This window comes from Coregonus clupeaformis, unplaced genomic scaffold, assembly GCF_020615455.1.
Source record: "Coregonus clupeaformis isolate EN_2021a unplaced genomic scaffold, ASM2061545v1 scaf1582, whole genome shotgun sequence".
Classification (NCBI taxonomy): Eukaryota; Metazoa; Chordata; class Actinopteri; order Salmoniformes; family Salmonidae; genus Coregonus; species Coregonus clupeaformis.
In genome coordinates this window covers 2648-27947 of record NW_025535036.1, presented here as the reverse complement: position 1 = coordinate 27947, position 25300 = coordinate 2648, and the positions used below count along the sequence as shown (strand labels likewise).

The following is a 25300-nucleotide window of genomic DNA, read 5'->3' as shown; positions in this document are numbered from 1 at the left end:
TTGATGGGTCCTACTCAAATTTCAGAGTTTCTTTCCTGTATCAGAAAGTGGGTCAAATATATATTCATTGTGCCATTCAGCGTTTTTCAGATCGTTAGCTACACGTTGTTAACAATTTGTTACATTGTAACAAGTATGGAATTCCCAGTTGACAAATAACGGTATTTTTCCGGAAGTGATGTAGCTAATGTTGTTGTTCTATTCCAGGAAGAGAAGACGGGGATTGCGCTTTAACATCGAGCAACTGCGTCAATAACAGTTTTGACGACTATCTTTGGTTTTCCTCTACTCTTCAGCATGGCAAATGGGTACGTTATCATCTTATGTGCTCTTGTCGATTAAAAAGTAACAACTATTGAAAAATGTCTTCGTCTTGCCCTGGTAACTTGATATGATAGCTAACTAGCCAAAGGGTCCGTGCTAAAGCCAGGGCAGCAAACAGCTAGCTAGCTAGCAGGGTTGACGGACAACTCACGCTATTTTGGGAGGACATAGTACAAGGTTGGCTGAAGTCATTGCCCCGTATCACGTTTTCGAAAATGGTCATTAATCTCTGTTAAAGCTAGCTAGATACATAGCTAGCTATTGGAACAAGCTATCTAGGCTATCATTAGGGAGTTAGCTAGCATATGTTATCTAGCTAGCTAACTAGCCTAAACAAGTAACATTTTCGATTTACAGCAGTATGATAGCTTAACTACACGATTTAGCTAGGCCTTTTCTTTGTTTTGATCCACATGGCTGTATTTATGTCTGGAATCTATCTAGCCATATAATACCTGCCCAGTTAATTCTAATGCCATTACTATACATTAACTAACGTCAGCTAGCCATAAAGTTACATCATTGTGTGATTAATTTGGCTCAAACACACTGGCTGACACACGCACTGGGTTGTCAACAATTCAGATAATTAATATTCATGTCACTCATCACAATCCGTATAATAAATGTATAATTTAAGTATAACCGTTTATTTTCTAAGTCCCATACAATTGGCATGTCGAACAATGCTCTGCTATTGTCTAGCAAATTGCATAATTTTGGAAATGATTTAGTACAAGCCTGTTTTTAGACATTACTTAGTATGAGAATAAGTGGTGCGTGTTGTTGGCGTGTTTTACCTAGATTACAACCTCCTGGACTGTGTTTTCTTTCTCTATTTACCGATGTTGTCTTAGATACTTCTCATGTGTACCATTTTCCTGAACACGTCACTGTGACTGAACAGAGAGACTGGACATTCCTGCTAATCATGTCTGATCCTTAGGTCTGGCTTTATGTAGTGTTGTGGTGTCTCTCTTGTCATGATGCGTGTTTTGTCCTACTATTTTTTTTCATACATTTTTTATCCCAGCCTCAGTCCCTGTAGGAGGCCTCTTGGTAGGCCATCATTGTAAATAAGAATTTGTTCGTAAGTGACTTGCCTAGTTAATAATTCTTTTAAAAAAGAGCCTACATACCTTTATTAGACTTTTAGCTAGGGTTCAGTGATATAACTTTTATCTGTTGAGAATGAGATCGAGGACAACATTTTTACACAGGTCCTTTGACTGTTGAAACTTCTTTCTCATTGCAACAGTGTGGAAAGTAGAAACTCTTATCTTGTTTCAGGGAAAATGCTGACGGATTTTGTGGCAAGAGGAATTCATCAGCACATTCAGGCTACAGTTTAGGCCAGACTAAATCTATACCCTTTATAGTGCACTATGGGGAATAGCATTTGGGACGCATCTCATTAGTAACAGTAGTTAAACCCTCAAAGGAGTCACAAATTCTGAACCAACAGTGACATTAAACTTTCTCTCACTGTGGTCACTGATCAAGTCCTTTGTCTAAATATACCGACAACCTTTAGTTTGGTTCTTTCCTCAGAGGTCTCAGTGGATGTTCCATCTGGAGGCCGTACCTGGATTACTGTGATTACTAAATAAGAACAGTCTGATTGAGATGGTATCCTTGCTGCTTTGTGTGAACCAACCACACTGCAAAGCTAAATGCAGGAAGAACACCCAGTCCTAATGAAGTTGAATTGCATTTTTAGATAAGAGCTTTGTTGGTACATTTAGATTACATTTAACATTTTAGTCACTAAGCAGACACTCTTATCCAGATCGACTTATGTTGTTGGTGTGTTGAACTTTCCGCTTGTTGAGTAATTGATTTGCATAGTTTAGTGAAGAGCTGGGGAACAGACCAGAACAGACCAACCCTTGTGAACTCTAGTCAGGGATGATGAGCGTGTCATAGTCATGCACACCACGCCAACAACAGTAGTCATATACACCACGCCAACAACAGTAGTCATATACACCACGGCAACAACAGTAGTCATATACACCACGGCAACAACAGTAGTCATATACACCACGGCAACAACAGTATTCATGCACGCCACGGCAACAACAGTATTCATGCACGCCACGGCAACAACAGTAGTCATGCACGCCACGGCAACAACAGTAGTCATGCACGCCACGGCAACAACAGTAGTCGTGCATGCCACGGCAACAACAGTAGTCATGCACGCCATGGCAACAACAGAGTAATGAGCCTTAACTGAATGTACCAGACTAATAGGCCCACTGTCAAATCACATTTTATTGGTCACATATACGTGTTTAGCAGATGTTATTGCGGGTGTAGCGAAATGCTTGTGCTTCTAGCTCTGACAGTGCAGTAATATCTAACAATTTCACAACATATACCCAATACGCACAAATCTAAGTAAGGAATGAATTAAGAATATATACACTACCAGTCAAAAGTTTGGACACACCTACTTATTCAAGGGTTTTTCTTTATTTTTACTATTTTTTACATTGTATAATAATAGTGAAGACATCAAAAATATCAAATAACACATATGGAATCATGTAGTAACCAAAAAAGTGTTAAACAAATCAAAATATATGTTATATTTGAGATTCTTCAAATAGCCACCCTTTGCCTTGATGACAGCTTTGCACACTCTTGGCATTCTCTCAACCAGCTTCATGAGGTGGTCATCTGGAATGCATTTCAATTAACAGGTGTGCCTTCTTAAAAGTTAATTTGTGGAATTTCTTTCCTTCTTAATCCGTTGGAGCCAATCAGTTGTGTTGTGACAAGGTGGGGGATGTGTACAGAAGATAGCCCTATTTGGTAAAAGACCAAGTCCATATTATGGCAAGAACAGCTCAAATAAGCAAAGAGAAATGACAGTCCATCATTACTTTAAGACATGAAGGTCAGTCAATACGGAACATTTCAAGAACTTTGAAAGTTTCTTCAAGAGCAGTCGCAAAAACCATCAAGCGCTATGATGAAACTGGCTCTCATGAGGACCACCACAGGAATGGAAGACCCAGAGTTACCTCTGCTGCAGAGGATAAGTTCATTAGAGTTACCAGCCTCAGAAATTGCAGCCCAAATAAATGCTTCACAGAGTTCAAGTCACAGACACATCTCAACATCAACTATTCAGAGGGGACTGTGTGAATCAGGCCTTCATGGTTGAATTGCTGCAAAGAAACCACTACTAAAGGACACCAATAAGAAGAAGACACCTGCTTGGGCCAAGAAACACAAGCAATGGACATTAGACCGGTGGAAATTTGTCCTTTGGTCTGGAATCCAAATTGCAGATTTTTGGTTCAAACCGCCATGTCTTTGTGAGACGCGGTGTCGGTAAACGGATGATCTCCGCATGTGTATTTCCCACCGTAAAGCATGGAGGAGGAGGTGTTATGGTGTGGAGGTGCTCTGCTGGTGACACTGTCTGTGATCTATTTAGAATTCAAGGCACATTTAACCAGCATGGCTACCACAGCATTCTGCAGCGATACGCCATCCCATCTGGTTTGGGGCTTAGTGGGACTATAATTTTTTTAAACAGGACAATGACCCAACACCTCCAGGCTGTGTAAGGGCTATTTTACCAAGAAGGAGAGTGATGGAGTGCTGCATCAGATGACCTGGCCTCCACCCAATTGAGATGGTTTGGGATGAGTCGGACGGCATAGTGAAGGAAAAGTAGCCAACAAGTGCTAAGCATATGTGGGAACTCCTTCAACACTGTTGGAAAAGTATTCCAGGTGAAGCTGGTTGAGAGAATGCCAAGAGTGTGCAAAGCTGTCATCAAGGCAAAGGGTGGCTATTTGAACAATCTCAAATATAAAATATATTTTGATTTGTTTAACACTTTTTTTGGTTACTACATTATTCCATATGTGTTATTTCATAGTTTTGATGTCTTCACTATTATTCTACAATGTAGAAATTGTAAAAATAAAGAAAAACCCTGTGTCCAAACTTTTGACTGGTATTGTACATATATGGATGAGCGATGTCATAGTGGCATGGTCTAAGATACAGTAGAATAGTATAGAATACAGTAATACATATGAGATGAGTAATGCAAGATATGTAAACATTATTAAAGTGGCTGGTGTTCCATTTCTTAAAGTGGCCAGTGATTTCTAGTCTATGTCTATAGGCAGCAGCCTCTAATGTGCTAGTGTTGGCTGTTTAGCAGTCTGATGTCCTTGAGATAGAAGCTGTTTTTCTGTCTCTCGGTCCCAGCTTTGATGCACCTGTACTGACCTCGCCTTCTGGATGATAGCAGGGGACTATCAATGCTCTGGAGACTGAGCATTGTTTCGAAATATCAAGACACTCCAGCTTAAAAAAATACCATACAGTCGCACCATGAATTGAAAACCTTGTTGTTGTCATTTGTAGAAGATGCTGTCACCTTTCCTTTTTTGGGATACAGAACTTATGCTGTCAGTTGTTCTCTTCCCATGCAGCCTGTGCTGAGTGATCGATGGCTCTCTTCCTGGACGAGACATCAGTAGGCAGTGCCATGGACACGTCAAACTTTGCACACGTCATCTTCCAGAACGTGGGGAAGAGCTACCTGCCCCACGCTGCTCTAGAGTGTCACTACACTCTCACCCAGTTCATCAAACCACACCAGAAGGACTGGGTCGGCATATTCAAGGTGAGTCCGTCCTCCCTCCTTCCTCTCCCATGCATCTCTTTTAAGGTGGACTCAGAAATACAGCGTACATCATACAGGGTTACTTTCAGCTTACAGAAATCAAACACAATTCCAAATCTGCCAATATTTAGCTCCTCCCAATTAGCTTGAGTGCCATTGTGTTTATGCTATCATGCCAACTCCTTGTCACGCCAAACATTTTCCCACAGCAATGGAGTTGGCAAGAGCACAAACAGATCTGGGACCAGGCTACTTCCCAATGTGGTCAATAGTGTTAGTCTGGTCAGTTAGGGTCATCATGTTATCGTTGAAGCCTGTAAGCAGGAAGTACCCCCGGCCCGCTGTGTAGAATAATGATGTCATGTTGCTGATTCATCTGCCAATAACAGGTCAATTCTATTATAAAGGACCAAGGGCATCTATCTTCCAGACCTGATTTTATATATATATATATTTTTTTTAACATCAAGTTTTTATTATGTGATGTCTTTTTTGAGGTGTTAGTTAGGTTCTATGGCAAATGTTTAAATTAATTAATTGGTGATTGGGGTTTCTAGATTATCCAAATATATTTTGCCATACTGTCTCCCAGCAAGTGTAAAATATTTTCCCATACAGTGGATAGAGTTAATCGTTTTTGTGCTGCTAGAATTAATTGACTATAGATATTAGAAACAACTCCTTTTAAGGGGTGTCTGTCCGTTAGAATTTTGACCAATGGGTGTATTGCTAGTCCTGCTCCCCAGGGGACCTCATAGGCTCGCATGGATAGGCGGAGTTGAAGGTAAAGACAAAATGATGCACCTGGGACATTAAAACACTGACAGATTTCCTGGAAACTTGAGTTCCAACAATTTGAGTCCATTCAAATTGAATATGTCTTTTGAAAGTATAAATACCCTTCTTAGACCAAGAATCTGATATAAATGGTTTCTTACACGCTAAGAATGATTTATTACGCCATATTGGAGAGTATGAATGCCATTTAAGATTAGATCTCATATGCTTCTCTGTAGCTTTCCACACATTTACTGAGTACGCTATAATGGGTCCAAACAATAATGCACATTTTTTTAGGAGTCAATCCAGAAAATAATACATCTGGTAATCTAATAGGAGAAACTATTGACTCTTCTATAGCATGCCAAGGAACAGAAGCCTCTGGGTTTAACCAGGTCTTCAGGAAATTTGTTTGGAACGATAGGTGATACAATTTTAGATTTGGAACTGCCTCAGAAATCGCAGCAGATATGAAGGACTCAGTTTCAGTGCTGAGGGGTGTCTTCTGACGCTTAACTATAGAGGAAGAAGTCGGAGAAGCGCTGTTTTTCTTGCCTCCTTGGGTAGTCGGCATTGTTAATCAGTCTTAAAAATAAAAATAAATCCTTATCCAAATAATGTTATAAAATATGAAAAAGAGGTATTGGGCTTGCAGCGCTCTAGTGACTAGCGACCATAACGCCCATTGGTCACGTGACCAGACCCAGTCACTACCAGACTTGATTACATTTCTAGAGTGGAACATGGACACCTATTAATAGGGACTGACCTATCATTTCAATCTGGGCCAGTCCACTCGCTGTGAGCAACCATATTTGAATTGTGTTGTGTCCCAAATAGTTACCTAGACCCTTTTTATAGGGCACTACCTTTGGCCAGGATCCATAGGGCTCTGGTAAAAAAATAGTGCACTATATAGGGATTAGGGTGCCATTTTGTACTCAACCGTACTCTCAAGACTCCTGGTTTATCTGAGAAAGGTTTGCTTTACACATGTTAAAAAGTAACAATGTTTAAAAGTAAGGTAACCAAGTCCTGTAATCTATGTGTGTGAGTGCAGCCGCAGTTGGGCCCTCAGTATGAAAAGGGAGAGGGGAGTCTTTTTGTCCTGCTCTGCAGACTGGCGCGTCCCAGATGGATCTGGTTATAGGAGCACATTAAATCCAATGCACTGGCACTTATTGATTTGAGCCTCTTCTGTAGTGAAAGATGGCGGGCGGAGTGGAGCTGGGGCCAGCGCTTTCTCCAGCAGCAGCAATGCTACTTTGGAGGAGAGGTGGAACTGGTGAGATGTGGTCTGTATGTCTGGGCTCACATCTCATCCGACCAGATCAAAGCAGCGGTCTGTTTCTGTTTCCGCTCTGTTTTTTTGTTTCCTCTCTATGTGGGCTGGATTGAACGCAGTTCAATGAACACACACGACGATTTCTTCTGTTTCTCTGTAGTTTTATGGCACTGCAGAATGTGTTTTTTTATCAGAACGTGTGGCAGAAGCCTACTGTAAAAAATGACTTTCAGTGTCATATAATTATATCTAATTGAACGGATAAAATGATTAAGTTTGAGTTTAAACCATAAATTGGCTCCATAAAAGCAGAACACAAGATGATTTTAAACATGAACCCTTTGTTTAATCTTCTGTGTGTAGAGTAGCATGGTAAAGAGAAGGCCAAGCTCCAAGTGAGTCTTGTGGTTATATTAGGGATGCGACTGTCCCCAATGGCACCCTATTCCCTATATAGGGCACTACTTTTCCCTACCCATAGTAAGGCTCTGGTCAAAAGTAGGGGGAATAGTGTGCCATTTGGGAAGCAACATCCAACACAAGGGAGGATCAGGTAACATCTGGGGATTTGTTTGAAATATTGGAGTCGGGGATTTGATTGGAGTGTTGTCTGATGGCGATGGCATACCACAGCACCTAACTGCAGCAGTGGTGCACGTTTTCCCTAAACCCCAAACACGCTAATTCGCGAAGCAGAGCAGTATGGAACATAAATCGTGTAAATGTTCCTGGGCGTGTTGACAGACAGGAGGCTGGGGTGCCAAGTTGAGCTCCAGGCAGCACTCACAGGAGGACAGATACCTGGACCGTGACTCACTCTCTCACTGTGGGAAGGGAAGAACACTGCCGCTACCTGACTTGAGGACCAAACTGAATTGAAGAGGAAATTCAGCGATCTCTTGGAGGACAGTGAAAGTTTATAAAAATACTCTGATGAAGGCTACATACCAAAACACATTGATTTTTTACATCAAATTACAAGAGTTGAATTTCTTCTTTACTTCACTCACTGTCCCAAGAGCTGTGTGGTGCAGCTCCACCGCTGAGCCCCATACCTCAGCCTGTAAGGTGCTATCGCCCCCTAGTGACATGGAGCTGCTATTGCCTCATAACAGATGAACAAAAATAAAAAAAGTCTATCTTTCAGCCTGAAATGGTTTCCTATCCTTGTCTTTTTGTCTTCATCTGCACTGATCTGATAAGTCATGATAGGGTAGAGCAACACGGTGTTAAAACTATATTGGGTATATAGGGTGGCAGGTTTCCTAGCGGTTAGAGTGTTGGGCCAGTAACCGAAAGGTTGCCAGTTCGAATCCCCGAGCTGACTAGGTGAAACATCTCTCAATCTGCCCTTGAGCAAGGCACTTAACCCTAATTTCTCCATCAATAATGGCTGACCCCTGGCCGTGACCCCACTCTCCGAGGGTGTCTCAGGGGGAGTGGGATATGCAAAAATACACATTTCCATTCCACAACAATCCTTCCTTTGTCTTAATCAATTAAACTATAAATGTTTTTAGTTGCCCTAAATTCCTCTCAAGCACAGGCTTCTGTCTTTTCCATGATTTAACCTAGTTTCTCAGAACATTTGAACATGTACAGTGGGGAGAACAAGTATTTGATACACTGCAGATTTTGCAGGTTTTCCTACTTACAAAGCATGTAGAGGTCTGTAATTTCGATCATAGGTACACTTCAACTGCGAGAGACGGAATCTAAAACAAAAATCCAGAAAATCACATTGTATGATATTTAAGTAATTAATTTGCATTTTATTGCATGACATAAGTATTTGATCATCTACCAACCAGTAAGAATTCCGGCTCTCACAGACCTGTTAGTTTTTCTTTAAGTAGCCCTCCTGTTCTCCACTCATTACCTGTGTTAACTGCACCTGTTTGAACTCTTTACCTGTATAAAAGACACCTGTCCACACTCTCAATCAAACAGACTCCAACCTCTCCACAATGGCCAAGACCAGAGAGCTGTGTAAGGACATCAGGGATAAAATTGTAGACCTGCACAAGGCTGGGATGGGCTACAGGACAATAGGCAAGCAGCTTGGTGAGAAGGCAACAACTGTTGGCGCAATTATTAGAAAATGGAAGATGTTCAAGATGACGGTCAATCACCCTCGGTCTGGGGCTCCATGCAAGATCTCACCTCGTGGGGCATCAATGATCATGAGGAAGGTGAGGGATCAGCCCAGAACTACACGGCAGGACCTGGTCAATGACCTGAAGAGAGCTGGGACCACAGTCTCAAAGAAAACCATTAGTAACACACAAGCCGTCATGGATTAAAATCCAGCAGCGCACGCAAGGTCCCCTTGCTCAAGCCAGCGCATGTCCAGGCCCGTCTGAAGTTTGCCAATGACCATCTGGATGATCCAGAGGAGGAATGGGAGAAGGTCATGTGGTCTGATGAGACAAAAATATAGTTTTTTGGTCTAAACTCCACTCGCAGTGTTTGGAGGAAGAAGAAGGATGAGTACAACCCCAAGAACACCATCCCAACCGTGAAGCATGGAGGTGGAAACATCATTCTTTGGGGATGCTTTTCTGCAAAGGGGACAGGACGACTGCACCGTATTGAGGGGAGAATGGATGGGGCCATGTATCGCGAGATCTTGGCCAAAAACGTCCTTCCCTCAGTAAGAGCATTGAAGATGGGTCGTGGCTGGGTCTTCCAGCATGACAACGACCCGAAACACAAAGCCAGGGCAACTAAGGAGTAGCTCCGTAAGAAGCATCTCAAGGTCCTGGAGTGGCCTAGCCAGTCTCCAGACCTGAACCCAATAGAAAATCTTTGGAGGGAGCTGAAAGTCCATATTGCCCAGTGACAGCCCCAAAACCTGAAGGATCTGGAGAAGGTCTGTATGGAGGAGTGGGCCAAAATCCCTGCTGCAGTGTGTGCAAACCTGGTCAAGACCTACAGGAAACTTATGATCTCTGTAATTGCAAACAAAGGATTCTGTACCAAATATTAAGTTCTGCTTTTCTAATGTATCAAATACTTATGTCATGCAATAAAATGCAAATTCTAATGTATCAAATACTTATGTCATGCAATAAAATGCAAATTACAGTGGGGGAAAAAAGTATTTAGTCAGCCACCAATTGTGCAAGTTCTCCCACTTAAAAAGATGAGAGAGGCCTGTAATTTTTATCATAGGTACACGTCAACTATGACAGACCAATTGAGGAAAAAAAATCCAGAAAATTACATTGTAGGATTTTTTATAAATTTATTAGCAAATTATGGTGGAAAATAAGTATTTGGTCACCTACAAACAAGCAAGATTTCTGGCTCTCACAGACCTGTAACTTCTTCTTTAAGAGGCTCCTCTGTCCTCCACTCGTTACCTGTATTAATGGCACCTGTTTGAACTTGTTATCAGTATAAAAGACACCTGTCCACAACCTCAAACAGTCACACCCCAAACTCCACTATGGCCAAGACCAAAGAGCTGTCAAAGGACACCAGAAACAAAATTGTAGACCTGCACCAGGCTGGGAAGACTGAATCTGCAATAGGTAAGCAGCTTTGGTTTGAAGAAATCAACTGTGGGAGCAATTATTAGGAAATGGAAGACATACAAGACCACTGATAATCCCCCTCGATCTGGGGCTCCACGCAAGATCTCACCCCGTGGGGTCAAAATGATCACAAGAACGGTGAGCAAAAATCCCAGAACCACACGGGGGCACCTAGTGAATGACCTGCAGAGAGCTGGGACCAAAGTAACAAAGCCTACCATCAGTAACACACTACGCCGCCAGGGACTCAAATCCTGCAGTGCAAGACGTGTCACCCTGCTTAAGCCAGTACATGTCCAGGCCCGTCTGAAGTTTGCTAGAGTGCATTTGGATGATCCAGAAGAGGATTGGGAGAATGTCATTTGGTCAGATGAAACCAAAATAACTTTTTGGTAAAAACTCAACTCGTCGTGTTTGGAGGACAAAGAATGCTGAGTTGCATCCAACTGTGAAGCATGGGGGTGGAAACATCATGCTTTGGGGCTGTTTTTCTGCAAAGGGACCAGGACGACTGATCCGTGTAAAGGAAAGAATGAATGGGGCCATGTATCGTGAGATTTTGAGTGAAAACCTCCTTCCATCAGCAAGGGCATTGAAGATGAAACGTGGCTGGGTCTTTCAGCCTGACAATGATCCCAAACACACCGCCCGGGCAACGAAGGAGTGGCTTCGTAAGAAGCATTTCAAGGTCCTGGAGTGGCCTAGCCAGTCTCCAGATCTCAACCCCATAGAAAATCTTTGGAGGGAGTTGAAAGTCCGTGTTGCCCAGCGACAGCCCCAAAACATCACTGCTCTAGAGGAGATCTGCATGGAGGAATGGGCCAAAATACCAGCAACAGTGTGTGAAAACCTTGTGAAGACTTACAGAAAACGTTTGACCTGTGTCATTGCCAACAAAGGGTATATAACAAAGTATTGAGAAACTTTTGTTATTTACCAAATACTTATTTTCCACCATAATTTGCAAATAAATTCATTAAAAATCCTATAATGTGATTTTCTGGATTTTGTTTTCTCATTTTGTCTGTCATAGTTGACGTGTACCTATGATGAAAATTACAGGCCTCTCTCATCTTTTTAAGTGGGAGAACTTGCACAATTGGTGGCTGACTAAATACTTTTTTCCCCCACTGTAATTACTTAAAAATCATACAATGGGATTTTCAGGATTTTTGTTTTAGATTCCGTCTCTCACAGTTGAAGTTTACCTATGATAAAAATTACAGACCTCTACATGCTTTGTAAGTAGGAAAACCTGCAATATCGGCAGTGTATCAAATACTTGTTCTCCCCATGTACCTAGGCTATGCAAACCTATAGTCGTGTACAACAAATGTCATAATTGCACGGTACCACTCGCCAAGATAAACCAAACATTTCATACAACCATCTATTTAGCGTCAACAGCAAAGCGGTGAGGGTGGGGGACAGACAGACTCTTGTTAGGCTGCACTGTGTCTTGTGCCTATGGCTCTTTGATGTTGGAACGGTTACTGTGAGTTGTGATCTGAGGTGCTCTGAGAGCGCACACACACGAACAAACACCTACACACTGATGGAGGAGTGTCGGGACAGGCAAACACAGCCTTTATAATTAACCTGTCGTAGAGCACAGCCCCGCTGCCTGATTCATGATCCACTTGTCCTACCTGTTTGATTGATACAGTGTGATTCTCCTGCCGTAAGGGTTGTTCTGGCTCGGACTAGGCTACTTAGGCTATATGCTAACAAACATGGCGAACAAGAAAGCCTTCAACTGTTGCAGCAGCTTACTATGCTAGCTACTAGTCCCCAACCTGCAGCTTACTATGCTAGCTACTAGTCCCTAACCTGCAGCTTACTATGCTAGCTACTAGTCCCTAACCTGCGGTTTACTATGCTAGCTACTAGTCCCCAACCTGCAGCTTACTATGCTAACTACTAGTCCCTAACTTGCAGCTTACTATGCTAGCTACTAGTCCCTAACCTTCAGTTTATTATGCTAGCTACTAGTCCCCAACCTGCAGCTTACTATGCTAGCTACTAGTCCCCAACCTGCAGCTTACTATGCTAGCTACTAGTCCCTAACCAGCTGCTTACTATGCTAGCTACTAGTCTCTAACCTGCAGCTTACTATGCTAGCTACTAGTCCCCAACCTGCAGCTTACTATGCTAGCTACTAGTCCCTAACCTGCAGTTTACTATGCTAGCTACTAGTCCCTAACCTGCAGCTTACTATGCTAGCTACTAGTCCCTAACCTGCAGCTTACTATGCTAGCTACTAGTCCCTAACCAGCAGCTTGCTGAAGAACAGTGTGCTGGCATTACGTCTTATGGGAATGTTAGCAAAGTATTTTAAGCATGTTGGCACAGATGTTTTTTTTCTTCTAAGAATGTGCTTTGCATGCGAAAAGGGTATAATTAGGCTAGATCCTGGATTAGCTAAATGGTTTTTGGTCTGTTGTTTTCGGGAACTCAAGATTCTCACTTTTGTGCACGCTATTGTTATCCCAACCTATCCAGCCAATAGACCTGTATCCAACAGGATAGCCTATCCAGCCAATAGACCTGTATCCAACAGGATAGCCTATCCAGCCAATAGACCTGTATCCAACAGGATAGCCTATCCAGCCAATAGACCTGTATCCAACAGGATAGCCTATCCAGCCAATAGACCTGTATCCAACAGGATAGCCTATCCAGCCAATAGACCTGTATCCAACAGGATAGCCTATCCAGCCAATAGACCTGTATCCAACAGGATAGCCTATCCAGCCAATAGACCTGTATCCAACAGGATAGCCTATCCAGCCAATAGACCTGTATCCAACAGGATAGCCTATCCAGCCAATAGACCTGTATCCAACAGGATAGCCTATCCAGCCAATAGACCTGTATCCAACAGGATAGCCTATCCAGCCAATAGACCTGTATCCAACAGGATAGCCTATCCAGCCAATAGACCTGTATCCAACAGGATAGCCTATCCAGCCAATAGACCTGTATCCAACAGGATAGCCTATCCAGCCAATAGACCTGTATCCAACAGGATAGCCTATCCAGCCAATAGACCTGTATCCAACAGAATAGCCTATCCAGCCAATAGACCTGTATCCAACAGGATAGCCTATCCAGCCAATAGACCTGTATCCAACAGGATAGCCTATCCAGCCAATAGACCTGTATCCAACAGGATAGCCTATCCAGCCAATAGACCTGTATCCAACAGGATAGCCTATCCAGCCAATAGACCTGTATCCAACAGGATAGCCTATCCAGCCAATAGACCTGTATCCAACAGGATAGCCTATCCAGCCAATAGACCTGTATCCAACAGGATAGCCTATCCAGCCAATAGACCTGTATCCAACAGGATAGCCTATCCAGCCAATAGACCTGGATCCAACAGGATAGCCTATCCAGCCAATAGACCTGGATCCAACAGGATAGCCTATCCAGCCAATAGACCTGGATCCAACAGGATAGCCTATCCAGCCAATAGACCTGGATCCAACAGGATAGCCTATCCAGCCAATAGACCTGGATCCAACAGGATAGCCTATCCAGCCAATAGACCTGGATCCAACAGGATAGCCTATCCAGCCAATAGACCTGTATCCAACAGGATAGCCTATCCAGCCAATAGACCTGTATCCAACAGGATAGCCTATCCAGCCAATAGACCTGTATCCAACAGGATAGCCTATCCAGCCAATAGACCTGTATCCAACAGGATAGCCTATCCAGCCAATAGACCTGTATCCAACAGGATAGCCTATCCAGCCAATAGACCTGGATCCAACAGGATAGCCTATCCAGCCAATAGACCTGGATCCAACAGGATAGCCTATCCAGCCAATAGACCTGTATCCAACAGGATAGCCTATCCAGCCAATAGACCTGGATCCAACAGGATAGCCTATCCAGCCAATAGACCTGGATCCAACAGGATAGCCTATCCAGCCAATAGACCTGTATCCAACAGGATAGCCTATCCAGCCAATAGACCTGGATCCAACAGGATAGCCTATCCAGCCAATAGACCTGGATCCAACAGGATAGCCTATCCAGCCAATAGACCTGGATCCAACAGGATAGCCTATCCAGCCAATAGACCTGTATCCAACAGGATAGCCTATCCAGCCAATAGACCTGGATCCAACAGGATAGCCTATCCAGCCAATAGACCTGTATCTAACAGGATAGCCTATCCAGCCAATAGACCTGTATCCAACAGGATAGCCTATCCAGCCAATAGACCTGTATCCAACAGGATAGCCTATCCAGCCAATAGACCTGTATCCAACAGGATAGCCTATCCAGCCAATAGACCTGTATCCAACAGGATAGCCTATCCAGCCAATAGACCTGGATCCAACAGGATAGCCTATCCAGCCAATAGACCTGTATCCAACAGGATAGCCTATCCAGCCAATAGACCTGTATCCAACAGGATAGCCTATCCAGCCAATAGACCTGTATCCAACAGGATAGCCTATCCAGCCAATAGACCTGTATCCAACAGGATAGCCTATCCAGCCAATAGACCTGTATCCAACAGGATAGCCTATCCAGCCAATAGACCTGTTGGATGAAGCTTATCCAGCATGATTAGACCCAGGTATGCACACTGTGTCCACTCCTCTCCTGGTTGTCAGTGTGGCTGTTTACAGGGCAGGCTAGGCCCTCTGGTCCATGGGAAAGGTGCTTTAGTCAGCCCCTGACTCTCACCTCTCTCACCACTAATGAGTGTTGCTGCAGTAACGCCTACTGCTACTAGCCTTCCTTCATTCTGTAATGACAGTCACTAACTATGTGCCTGCTTTAATAGCTTCCTGTTCTTTACTGCTGGAAGTGGGAACGCCTCCCCGGGACAACTACCCAGGGGATTCTCAACAACACTGGCACCATTGTAGCGTAGCACAGGATCATCTGCAACACACACACACACACAGCGATGATGCGGTAGTGGAGGAAAACAAGCTGGTCAGACTTATGTGAGGAGTGAGACAGACTGTCAAGTGGCAACAGTGCTGCTTCACACTGACCATATGTAAACAAACTGTGTGGGTGAGAGAATGTGTGTCATAGGGAGAGATTTGATTTTGCTTACATAAAGTCTCATAGGTTAGATCAACGTTTTGGTGTTGTGTGTATCGTAGTTGGACCGACCAGGCTTGTTTTGGTGTTGTGTGTATCGTAGTTGGACCGACCAGGCTTGTTTTGGTGTTGTGTGTATCGTAGTTGGACCGACCAGGCTTGTTTTGGTCTTGTGTGTATCGTAGTTGGACCGACCAGGCTTGTTTTGGTGTTGTGTGTATCGTAGTTGGACCGACCAGGCTTGTTTTGGTGTTGTGTGTATCGTAGTTGGACCGACCAGGCTTGTTTTGGTGTTGTGTGTATCGTAGTTGGACCGACCAGGCTTGTTTTGGTGTTGTGTGTATCGTAGTTGGACCGACCAGGCTTGTTTTGGTGTTGTGTGTATCGTAGTTGGACCGACCAGGCCAGCACCGAGCCTGTAGCTTAGACCTGTAACCCCAGCCAGCACTGTGATCCTGATTTTGTTTGACAGTTTTATGGCCTTCTGGATGTATTTTCTGTACTCCCCCTCACCAGCCATCAGTTAACAACACATAAAATTAATATAATTACATGTTGGTTTCCATTTTGAAGTATATCATTTTCACCTATTTCCCCCTTCCTGTTGGAGGTGAGCTGTTGCCGCTGTTCTGCAGCGGAGCATGTTGACGAGGCCGGGCCTCATTATAGGCCATATATACGACACGTGGCACGCAGGAATATGGGAATGTTGAAACGAACCCCTTTTTCACATCTAAAACCTTAATATAACCTAGCCTAAGTGGGGGTTTTAGGTTTTTTATATTACAAAGGGTTTTCATGATCATGGTCCATATTGTGACCTAACGGAGAATAAACTGAAAGCTATAAAAATAGAGTATCTCTCTATCTATACTCCCAGTAATTTATTGGGTAAAACACCAACGTTTCAACATTGCTGTGCGTTCCACAGTGTGGCTGGCACTGTGTCATGTGTAGGTAGGATACTGTTTCACAGCTTTGGGTGGTTTTTCTGTCTGCTAACTTGCTCAATTATTACTGTAATTATGTCCCAAATGGTACCCTATTCCCTATATATTGTGTAGTGAATAGGGTGCCGTTTTGGGTGCAACCTGGTGCGTTGTATTTCCACCTTTAACGCCCCCCACCCTCTGTGTTGCAGGTTGGATGGAGCACAGCGAGGGACTATTACACGTTCTTGTGGTGCCCTGTTCCTGAGAACCACACAGAGGGCACTGCCATCCACAGAGCGCTGGTGTTTCAAGGTGTGATTTGGGCCCACTGAACGCGCCGTGGTTTTATGGAACTTTTACACTTTTTCTAACCTCATGTCAAGAGGCCTGGCCCCTCAGAGGGCTGTTAAGACTTTTATACCAACACAGTAAAATATGAAACTCTACCCATTTAAGGGATTTCTTGTTTGGTGTTAACAAGATAGTTTTCATTGTGTTCTTTATTAATAGCTAGCCTAGGACTGGAGCCAGAGAAGGGCTCTGATTGCTAAAGGTTGAAACTGAGATCCTGAGCATTTGTTTTGTTTTACATCACAATTAAAATGATTTTGTGGACAGGGGGACCTGATCCTAGTTCAGCTCTCCTACTCTGAGAGGCTTGATGTTTACATGTACATTTTAGTCAATTAGCAGATGCTTTTATCCAGAGCAATTAGGGTTAAGTGCCTTGCTCAAGGGCATATCAACAGATTTTTCACCTAGTCGTCTTGGGGATTCGAACCAGCAACCTTTCAGTTACTGGCCCAATGGTCTTAACCGCTAGGCTACCTGCTACCTGATATGACCCTAGATACCTAGGCCCTGTCCAGAAAGAGCCCGTAGCCCTAGACTCTTTCTGATGTTGTCTGTTCTGTTCCTACCTCAGGATACTACGTGCCCAACGATGATGGGGAGTTCTACCAGTTCTGCTATGTGACCCACAAGGGGGAGATCCGGGGGGCCAGCACACCCTTCCTGTTCCGGGCTCAAAGCCCCTCAGAGGACGAGCTGCTGACCGTGGAGGATGAGTGCAACTCGGACATCCTGGTGGTGACGACCAGGACCGGATACCTGGAGGTACGTCAGAGAGCGAGCCAGGCTCTGCACTGATACACACACATACACACATACACACGCACAAGCATGAATACACACACACACACACCTCAATGCTTTCTCTTTGTCCCTGCAGCAAAAGATGGAGGAGGCCCACAGAGAGAAGGAGGAGATGGTTCGGACCATGAGCCTCGTGCAGAATGAGAAGGCCCAGCTAGAGGAGGAGAAGGAGGAGATGGTTCGGACCATGAGCCTCCTGCAGAAGGAGAAGGCCCAGCTAGAGGAGGAGAAGGAGAGCCTGCATAAAGAGTGTGAGCAGCAGAAAGAGAAGTGTACCCAACTGAGACGAGAGAACCAGGTGAGAACAACTCCTGGGAGATAGAGCAAAACGTAGCAAAACCCTTTGATACGGACAGCAACAATGAGTGTTCTTACTGGACAAGTTCAGTTTGTACCTCCCCCATTTCCAAACAATTCTTTCCCTGTGCTGTGCCCACTCACTGAACAAGACTCTGGTGGCAGTTGACCTGAAATGTCTCCATCTAGCCTCTGTCTCTCAGCATCCCCTAGTGTGACACAGACAGTTCCACCTCTAACCACTATAACTAAATAAAGAACTAAATAAAGTCCAGTTAGTAATGATCTTGAGTGTGATCACTGTTCAGCACCAGATATTTAATACTTTCACATGTATCTTTTAAAACATTGTGTTTATGATAATGCATAGAACTATTCCGTTCCATAAAGCTGCTGGTTTTGAAAATGGCTTTGAGATGAAAACATAATTACACATTTGGTGGCTGTTCATTTTACGACTACACTTTTTATACGTTTTTTTTATGCGCTGTGAAAAAAATGATTCCAAAATTCGGCTCATAAACTTACAGTAGAAACAAATTCTAATCTGCTGCAATGCCTTTTGGAACAGTCATTGTGCAGTCCTGTACTTATGACAGAGCAAGCTTCCCTTCCAGCCTCAAAACAGAATAACACGCCAGATTGAAATGGATGATTTGTAGGCAGATGATTTTACATCTCAAAAGTAGTACGAAAACTTGACACGTTTTTTTCCCGTTCTCCGGCTCACAGCCACACAGTTAGTATTGGATTTACAGGGTGACTGTGTGTGTGTGTGATTGAATCCATAAAGACCTGGCAGTGTCTCTGTGTTTGACACAGACAGGACTGGCTGGGATTTCCTCTAGCGGCCGCCTGTCTGTCACAGCACTGAGGATTTGTTCTTGTTGTGCTTTAGAGACAGGAAGTGATTCAATTGAAGACGTTGCAGATATATATCCTGTATAGACCTGACATGGTTCTCTATTCTAATCTACATAACAGAGAAGCAAACCAACTAAATTCTCCAGGGGAACTAGTAGATGAGAGGAGAACGTTATTGTCCCTTAGGTTCTCACAATTTGTCTCTGGCTTAAAAGGGTAAAACGGACATAAAAAAGACATTTAAGGTTACAGGTTACTAACTCCCTCCCTCTGTCTCTCTGTCCCCAGGAGGTACAGGAGGAGGCCACAGCCAGGGTCCTGCAGCTGGAGGATGACCTGATAGGAGTCACCCAGAAGGGCCTGCAGAAAGAGACGGAGCTGGACAGCCTGAAGGACAGAGTGAAGAAGCTGACTCTGGAGAAGGATGGCATGGAGTCACACCTGAAGGATGAGAAGGATGAGAAGGAACTCTACAAGGTCACACACACACACACACACACACACATACGTTGCGCACACTGCTGCTGTACTATGAGTCATGTGACTGTAGCTGTGAAGGATCATACCTAGGGTTGCAAGATTCCGGTACTTTCCCAAAATTCCCAGGATTCAAGATTTCCTGCAACCGGGATTTATGAAAAACCTGGGAATCTTGGGAAAATGTATGGAATCATACCAGAGATGTCTTTTAGACCATAGTCAAAAGTTAATCTGACCACTTCTCTCAGTCTAGTTAATCTGACCACCTCTGTCAATCCAGTTAATCTGACCACTTCTCTCAATCCAGTTAATCTGACCACCTCTGTCAATCCAGTTAATCTGACCACTTCTCTCAATCCAGTTAATCTGACCACTTCTCTCAGTCCAGTTAATCTGACCACTTCTCTCAGTCCAGTTAATCTGACCATTTCTCTCAGTCCAGTTAATCTGACCACTTCTCTGTCCAGTTAATCTGACCACTTCTCTGTCCAGTTAATCTGACCACTTCTCTCAGTCCAGTTAATCTGACCACTTCTCTGTCCAGTTAATCTGACCACTTCTCTGTCCAGTTAATCTGACCACTTCTCTCAGTCCAGTTAATCTGACCACTTCTCTGTCCAGTTAATCTGACCACTTCTCTGTCCAGTTAATCTGACCACTTCTCTCAATCCAGTTAATCTGACCACTTCTCTCAGTCCAGTTAATCTGACCACTTCTCTCAGTCCAGTTAATCTGACCACTTCTCTCAGTCCAGTTAATCTGACCACTTCTCTCAGTCCAGTTAATCTGACCACTTCTCTCAATCCAGTTAATCTGACCACTTCTCTCAGTCCAGTTAATCTGACCACTTCTCTCAGTCCAGTTAATCTGACCACTTCTCTCAGTCCAGTTAATCTGACCACTTCTCTCAGTCCAGTTAATCTGACCACTTCTCTCAGTCCAGTTAATCTGACCACTTCTCTCAGTCCAGTTAATCTGACCATTTCTCTCAGTCCAGTTAATCTGACCACTTCTCTGTCCAGTTAATATGACCACTTCTCTGTCCAGTTAATCTGACCACTTCTCTCAGTCCAGTTAATCTGACCACTTCTCTGTCCAGTTAATCTGACCACTTCTCTGTCCAGTTAATCTGACCACTTCTCTCAATCCAGTTAATCTGACCACTTCTCTCAGTCCAGTTAATCTGACCACTTCTCTCAGTCCAGTTAATCTGACCACTTCTCTCAGTCCAGTTAATCTGACCACTTCTCTCAGTCCAGTTAATCTGACCACTTCTCTCAATCCAGTTAATCTGACCACTTCTCTCAGTCCAGTTAATCTGACCACTTCTCTCAGTCCAGTTAATCTGACCACTTCTCTCAGTCCAGTTAATCTGACCACTTCTCTCAGTCCAGTTAATCTGACCACTTCTCTCAGTCCAGTTAATCTGACCATTTCTCTCAGTCCAGTTAATCTGACCACTTTTCTCAATCCAGTTAATCTGACCACTTCTCTCAGTCCAGTTAATCTGACCACTTTTCTCAATCCAGTTAATCTGACCACTTCTCTCAATCCAGTTAATCCCACTAGTGTGTGTGTAGCTGCTGTTTCCCTGCTCAGTGGGATCCCACAGTGTTGTGGCTGAACAGGATATGGTCTGTTCCGGCCCTCTTCCGCCTGGTTCTCGCCTGCCGTTTCTGGGGAGCTTTGTAGTGGTGGTGACTGGTGGGTACAGCTCAGGAACTAGGAGTGGTACGCACGCACACTGTCGCCACGGAAGCACAAGTGAAAGCCGCACCTCGTTTAGCCGGCCGCGTCGCTGAGGCTGTGTCCCAATTGGCACCCTATTCCCTATATAGTGTACTACTTTTGATCAGAGCCCTATGACCCCTGGTCAAAAGTAGTGCGCTACAGAGGGTTTAGGGTGCCATTTTGGTGGGACTGCAGGGTAGTTTAACGAGCCCACCTCAATCTCTGTGTTGTAATTAAGGTTATTCTGCATTATTTTAGGAGCTGGCTACATCTTGCTGAAGGATGATGATTAATGTAGTCAGAGGGGTGTCACTGGAACACCAGGCAGAAACATAGCTACACTTTCTAATGATTCATTTGTTATACGAACCCCCTACATCGTCCATCTTTCTGTGACCTTTGAAATGTTAGAATCCTTTTTGATTGTAATGTGATTTTGCCATTCAAAAAAAGTATTTAAAATATTTGTTTGCGGTTCTAGATCCACCTGAAGAACCGTGAGCTGGAGAACACTAAGCTGAGTGCAGAGCTGCAGATGCTGAAGGCTGTGGGTGTAAACAAGGAGAACACCATTGCTCAGTTCAAAGAGGAGGTGGGACGCCTCCGCTCCTGCCTCACTGAGAAGGAGAAACAACACAAGGAGTTCCTGGCCAAGGCCTCCCCCTTGGTAAGAATCAGAATATTATCATGGCTACCTCCTAGATCCCTACTTTGGACCAGTGCACTATATAGGTGGTAGGGAATATTGGCCGCACACCATAATATTCAGACCCCACACCTACAAGAGACTAAAGTCTGGAAGCAACACCGTCAAAGCCGCAGAGCAGCGCCCATGGAGTGGTCCTTGCTCAAAGGCACAACGGCAGTGGGCAGACCTGGGATTCGAACTCACAACAAATGTTAATTCAGAGTGCATGATTTGTTCATCCATACCTGTGTGTATGTGAGAGAGAGATGTACTGACCGTTATACCTGTGCATGTATTTCCCTTTCTCCCCTGGTGTCTCTGTGCAGGGTGAGCTGAAGGTCATGAAGGAACAGCTTCGTCAGAAGGAAGAGCAGCTTCAGGCCAAACAGCAGCAGGCCTCCATGTTGTCTGCTGAGCTGAGGGACGCGTCCAGCGCCCGCGACCGCACCATGGCTGACCTGTACCGCATGAGGCTGGAGACAGACGCCCTGCAGCAGGGGAAGCAGGAGGCCCTGGCACAGTGTGGCCGTCTGGAGCGCCTGGTGGAACAGATGAAGGATGACGCCCAGCAAGAGGCAGTAAGGAGGACCTTGATTTCAATGGCACCCTATTCCCTATTTAGTGCTCTTCTTTTGACCAGGAGCCAAAGGGCTGTTTGAATTTGGATGTATACTTAGTTTGCACTCAGTTTAGCTTGGAGTTTGAACTTTTGGGACGATTCCATTGGTTCCGTTGTACTGGACAAACTAAATCAAGTGCAGCTGATATATTTGACAGACTAGAGTCCTGTCCAGGGGATGTACTGGTACATCAAGCTGCCTCACTACAGAAACAGGAGATAGACTAGTGTCCTGTCCAGGGGGTGTACTGGTACATCAAGCTGCCTCACTACAGAAACAGGAGATAGACTAGTGTCCTGTCCAGAGGGTGTACTGGTACATCAAGCTGCCTCACTACAGAAACAGGAGATAGACTAGTGTCCTGTCCAGGAGGTGTACTGGTACATCAAGCTGCCTCACTACAGAAACAGGAGATAGACTAGTGTCCTGTCCAGGGGGTGTACTGGTACATCAAGCTGCCTCACTACAGAAACAGGAGATAGACTAGTGTCCTGTCCAGGGAGGTGTACTGGTACATCAAGCTGCCTCACTACAGAAACAGGAGATAGACTAGTGTCCTGTCCAGGTGGTGTACTGGTACATCAAGCTGCCTCACTACAGAAACAGGAGATAGACTAGTGTCCTGTCCAGGTGGTGTACTGGTACATCAAGCTGCCTCACTACAGAAACAGGAGATAGACTAGTGTCCTGTCCAGGAGGTGTACTGGTACATCAAGTTGCCTCACTACAGAAACAGGAGATAGACTAGTGTCCTGTCCAGGAGGTGTACTGGTACATCAAGCTGCCTCACTACAGAAACAGGAGATAGACTAGTGTCCTGTCCAGGAGGTGTACTGGTACATCAAGCTGCCTCACTACAGAAACAGGAGATAGACTAGTGTCCTGTCCAGGAGGTGTACTTGTACATCAAGTAACCTCATGCTACAAAAACAGGTGATTAAGCTCCTGCCCCTATGGACTGTTCTGGATCGGACAAGGTTTACCTGCTCAAATATTGGACCGGTCTGATGTTAACATGAAGTGGCCATCTCTGTCCTCACTGTCCCTCTGTGTGTTGTGGGAGCAGCAGGCCAAGTCTGAGGTGTGCAGGGTGGAGGATGAGGCAGAGGCTGACCCAGCCACCGTGGCTGAGCTGCAGAGAGAGGTGGAGGACCTGAAGCTCCGGCTGCACATGGCTGCAGAACACTACAAGGAGAAGTACAAGGAGTGTCAGAGGCTGCAGAGGCAGGTGGTCAAGCTCTCTGAACAACCGGGGGTGAGTGAGACGCACACACACGCACTCGCACACACACACGCACACACACACACACAGGCACACACACACACAGGCATGGATACACAGACACACATACACACACACTCATCAACATGTGTCTTCATATTGTTTGTGTCTAGGAGCTGAGGAAGAACCCAGCAGCTGAGACCATGGCCGTCCCTCTGTCTGTCAGTCCAGACACCTCTGTGCCAGGTACACACACATTCACCTCACATATTGCTACCAGTGACACCCTGAATTAAAATGTCCTCCTTTGTTGTAAAACTTTCAGGTATGGTTTACATGCTAAATGTTTTATTTCTAAGCCCCTATCTATTGAATAGAGTTGAATTTGGGGTCAAAATAATACTTCCATCAAACAAGATGTGCATTTGATCCCAGAGAATAAGACTTGGAAGCATTAACTAAAACACTTTTTCCAAAGAGGTCCTTGATGTTAAAACTATTGATGGGATAGTAACGGTCTGACCTGTGTATCCCCAGGGAGTCCAGGTTCTGCTGACCCCATGCTGGAGGCCATCATCCAGGAGAAACTCAAAGGCTTCAGCAGACAGGCGTCCGACAGGAGCGACAAGTACAGGAAATGCAAGCAGATGCTGAATGTAAGAACTCTTCTTGGCTTCCTGTCTGGTGTGTTCATCATCATATTGTCAGAGTTTTTGCATAGTCCATCAGACCAACCAATCAATCTACAAATCTATCAATCATAAAGTGTAGAAAGAGAACACGGTTTCCCCAAGGGTGACCAGAGTGTTGTCTCTAGGAGGAGAAGGAGGGTGATAGCATGACAGTTTTTCCCCACTCCAAAGAGGAGGAAGAGGTTCTGGTTTAAATAGGAGCAGTCAGTGACCAGAGCGTAGCTACATGTTGTGACCAGAGTGTTGTTCTCTCTAGGAGGAGAAGGAGCGTAGCTACATGTTGTGACCAGAGTGTTGTTCTCTCTAGGAGGAGAAGGCGCATAGCTACATGTTGTGACCAGAGTGTTGTCTCTAAGAGGAGAAGGAGCGTAGCTACATGTTGTGACCAGAGTGTTATCTCTCTAGGAGGAGAAGGAGCGTAGCTACATGTTGTGACCAGAGTGTTATCTCTCTAGGAGGAGAAGGAGCGTAGCTACATGTTGTGACCAGAGTGTTATCTCTCTAGGAGGAGAAGGAGCGTAGCTACATGTTGTGACCAGAGTGTTGTCTCTCTAGGAGGAGAAGGAGCGTAGCTACATGTTGTGACCAGAGTGTTGTCTCTCTAGGAGGAGAAGGAGCGTAGCTACATGTTGTGACCAGAGTGTTGTCTCTAGGAGGACGAGGAGCGTAGCTACATGTTGTGACCAGAGTGTTGTCTCTCTAGGAGGAGAAGGAGCGTAGCTACATGTTGTGACCAGAGTGTTGTCTCTCTAGGAGGAGAAGGAGCGTAGCTACATGTTGTGACCAGAGTGTTGTCTCTAGGAGGAGAAGGAGCGTAGCTGCATGTTGTGACCAGAGTGTTGTCTCTCTAGGAGGAGAAGGAGTGTAGCTACATGTTGTGACCAGAGTGTTGTCTCTAGGAGGAGAAGGAGCGTAGCTACATGTTGTGACCAGAGTGTTATCTCTAGGAGGA

General features: G+C 44.6%; 1 protein-coding gene across 1 annotated transcript; it reads left to right on the top strand.

The window, feature by feature from the left end:
* Positions 1 to 179: 179 nt before the first annotated feature.
* On the top strand, positions 180 to 24625 carry LOC121558329 (tax1-binding protein 1 homolog B-like; the record flags this gene model as incomplete). Its single annotated transcript, XM_045218442.1, has 12 exons — positions 180 to 308; positions 4791 to 4984; positions 16809 to 16911; positions 17525 to 17715; positions 17831 to 18052; positions 19204 to 19392; positions 21608 to 21793; positions 22141 to 22392; positions 23501 to 23689; positions 23830 to 23902; positions 24194 to 24312; positions 24605 to 24625. Coding segments are annotated over exons 2-12 (1722 nt in total), but the record flags the coding sequence as incomplete, so codon positions are not given.
* Positions 24626 to 25300: the final 675 nt, after the last annotated feature.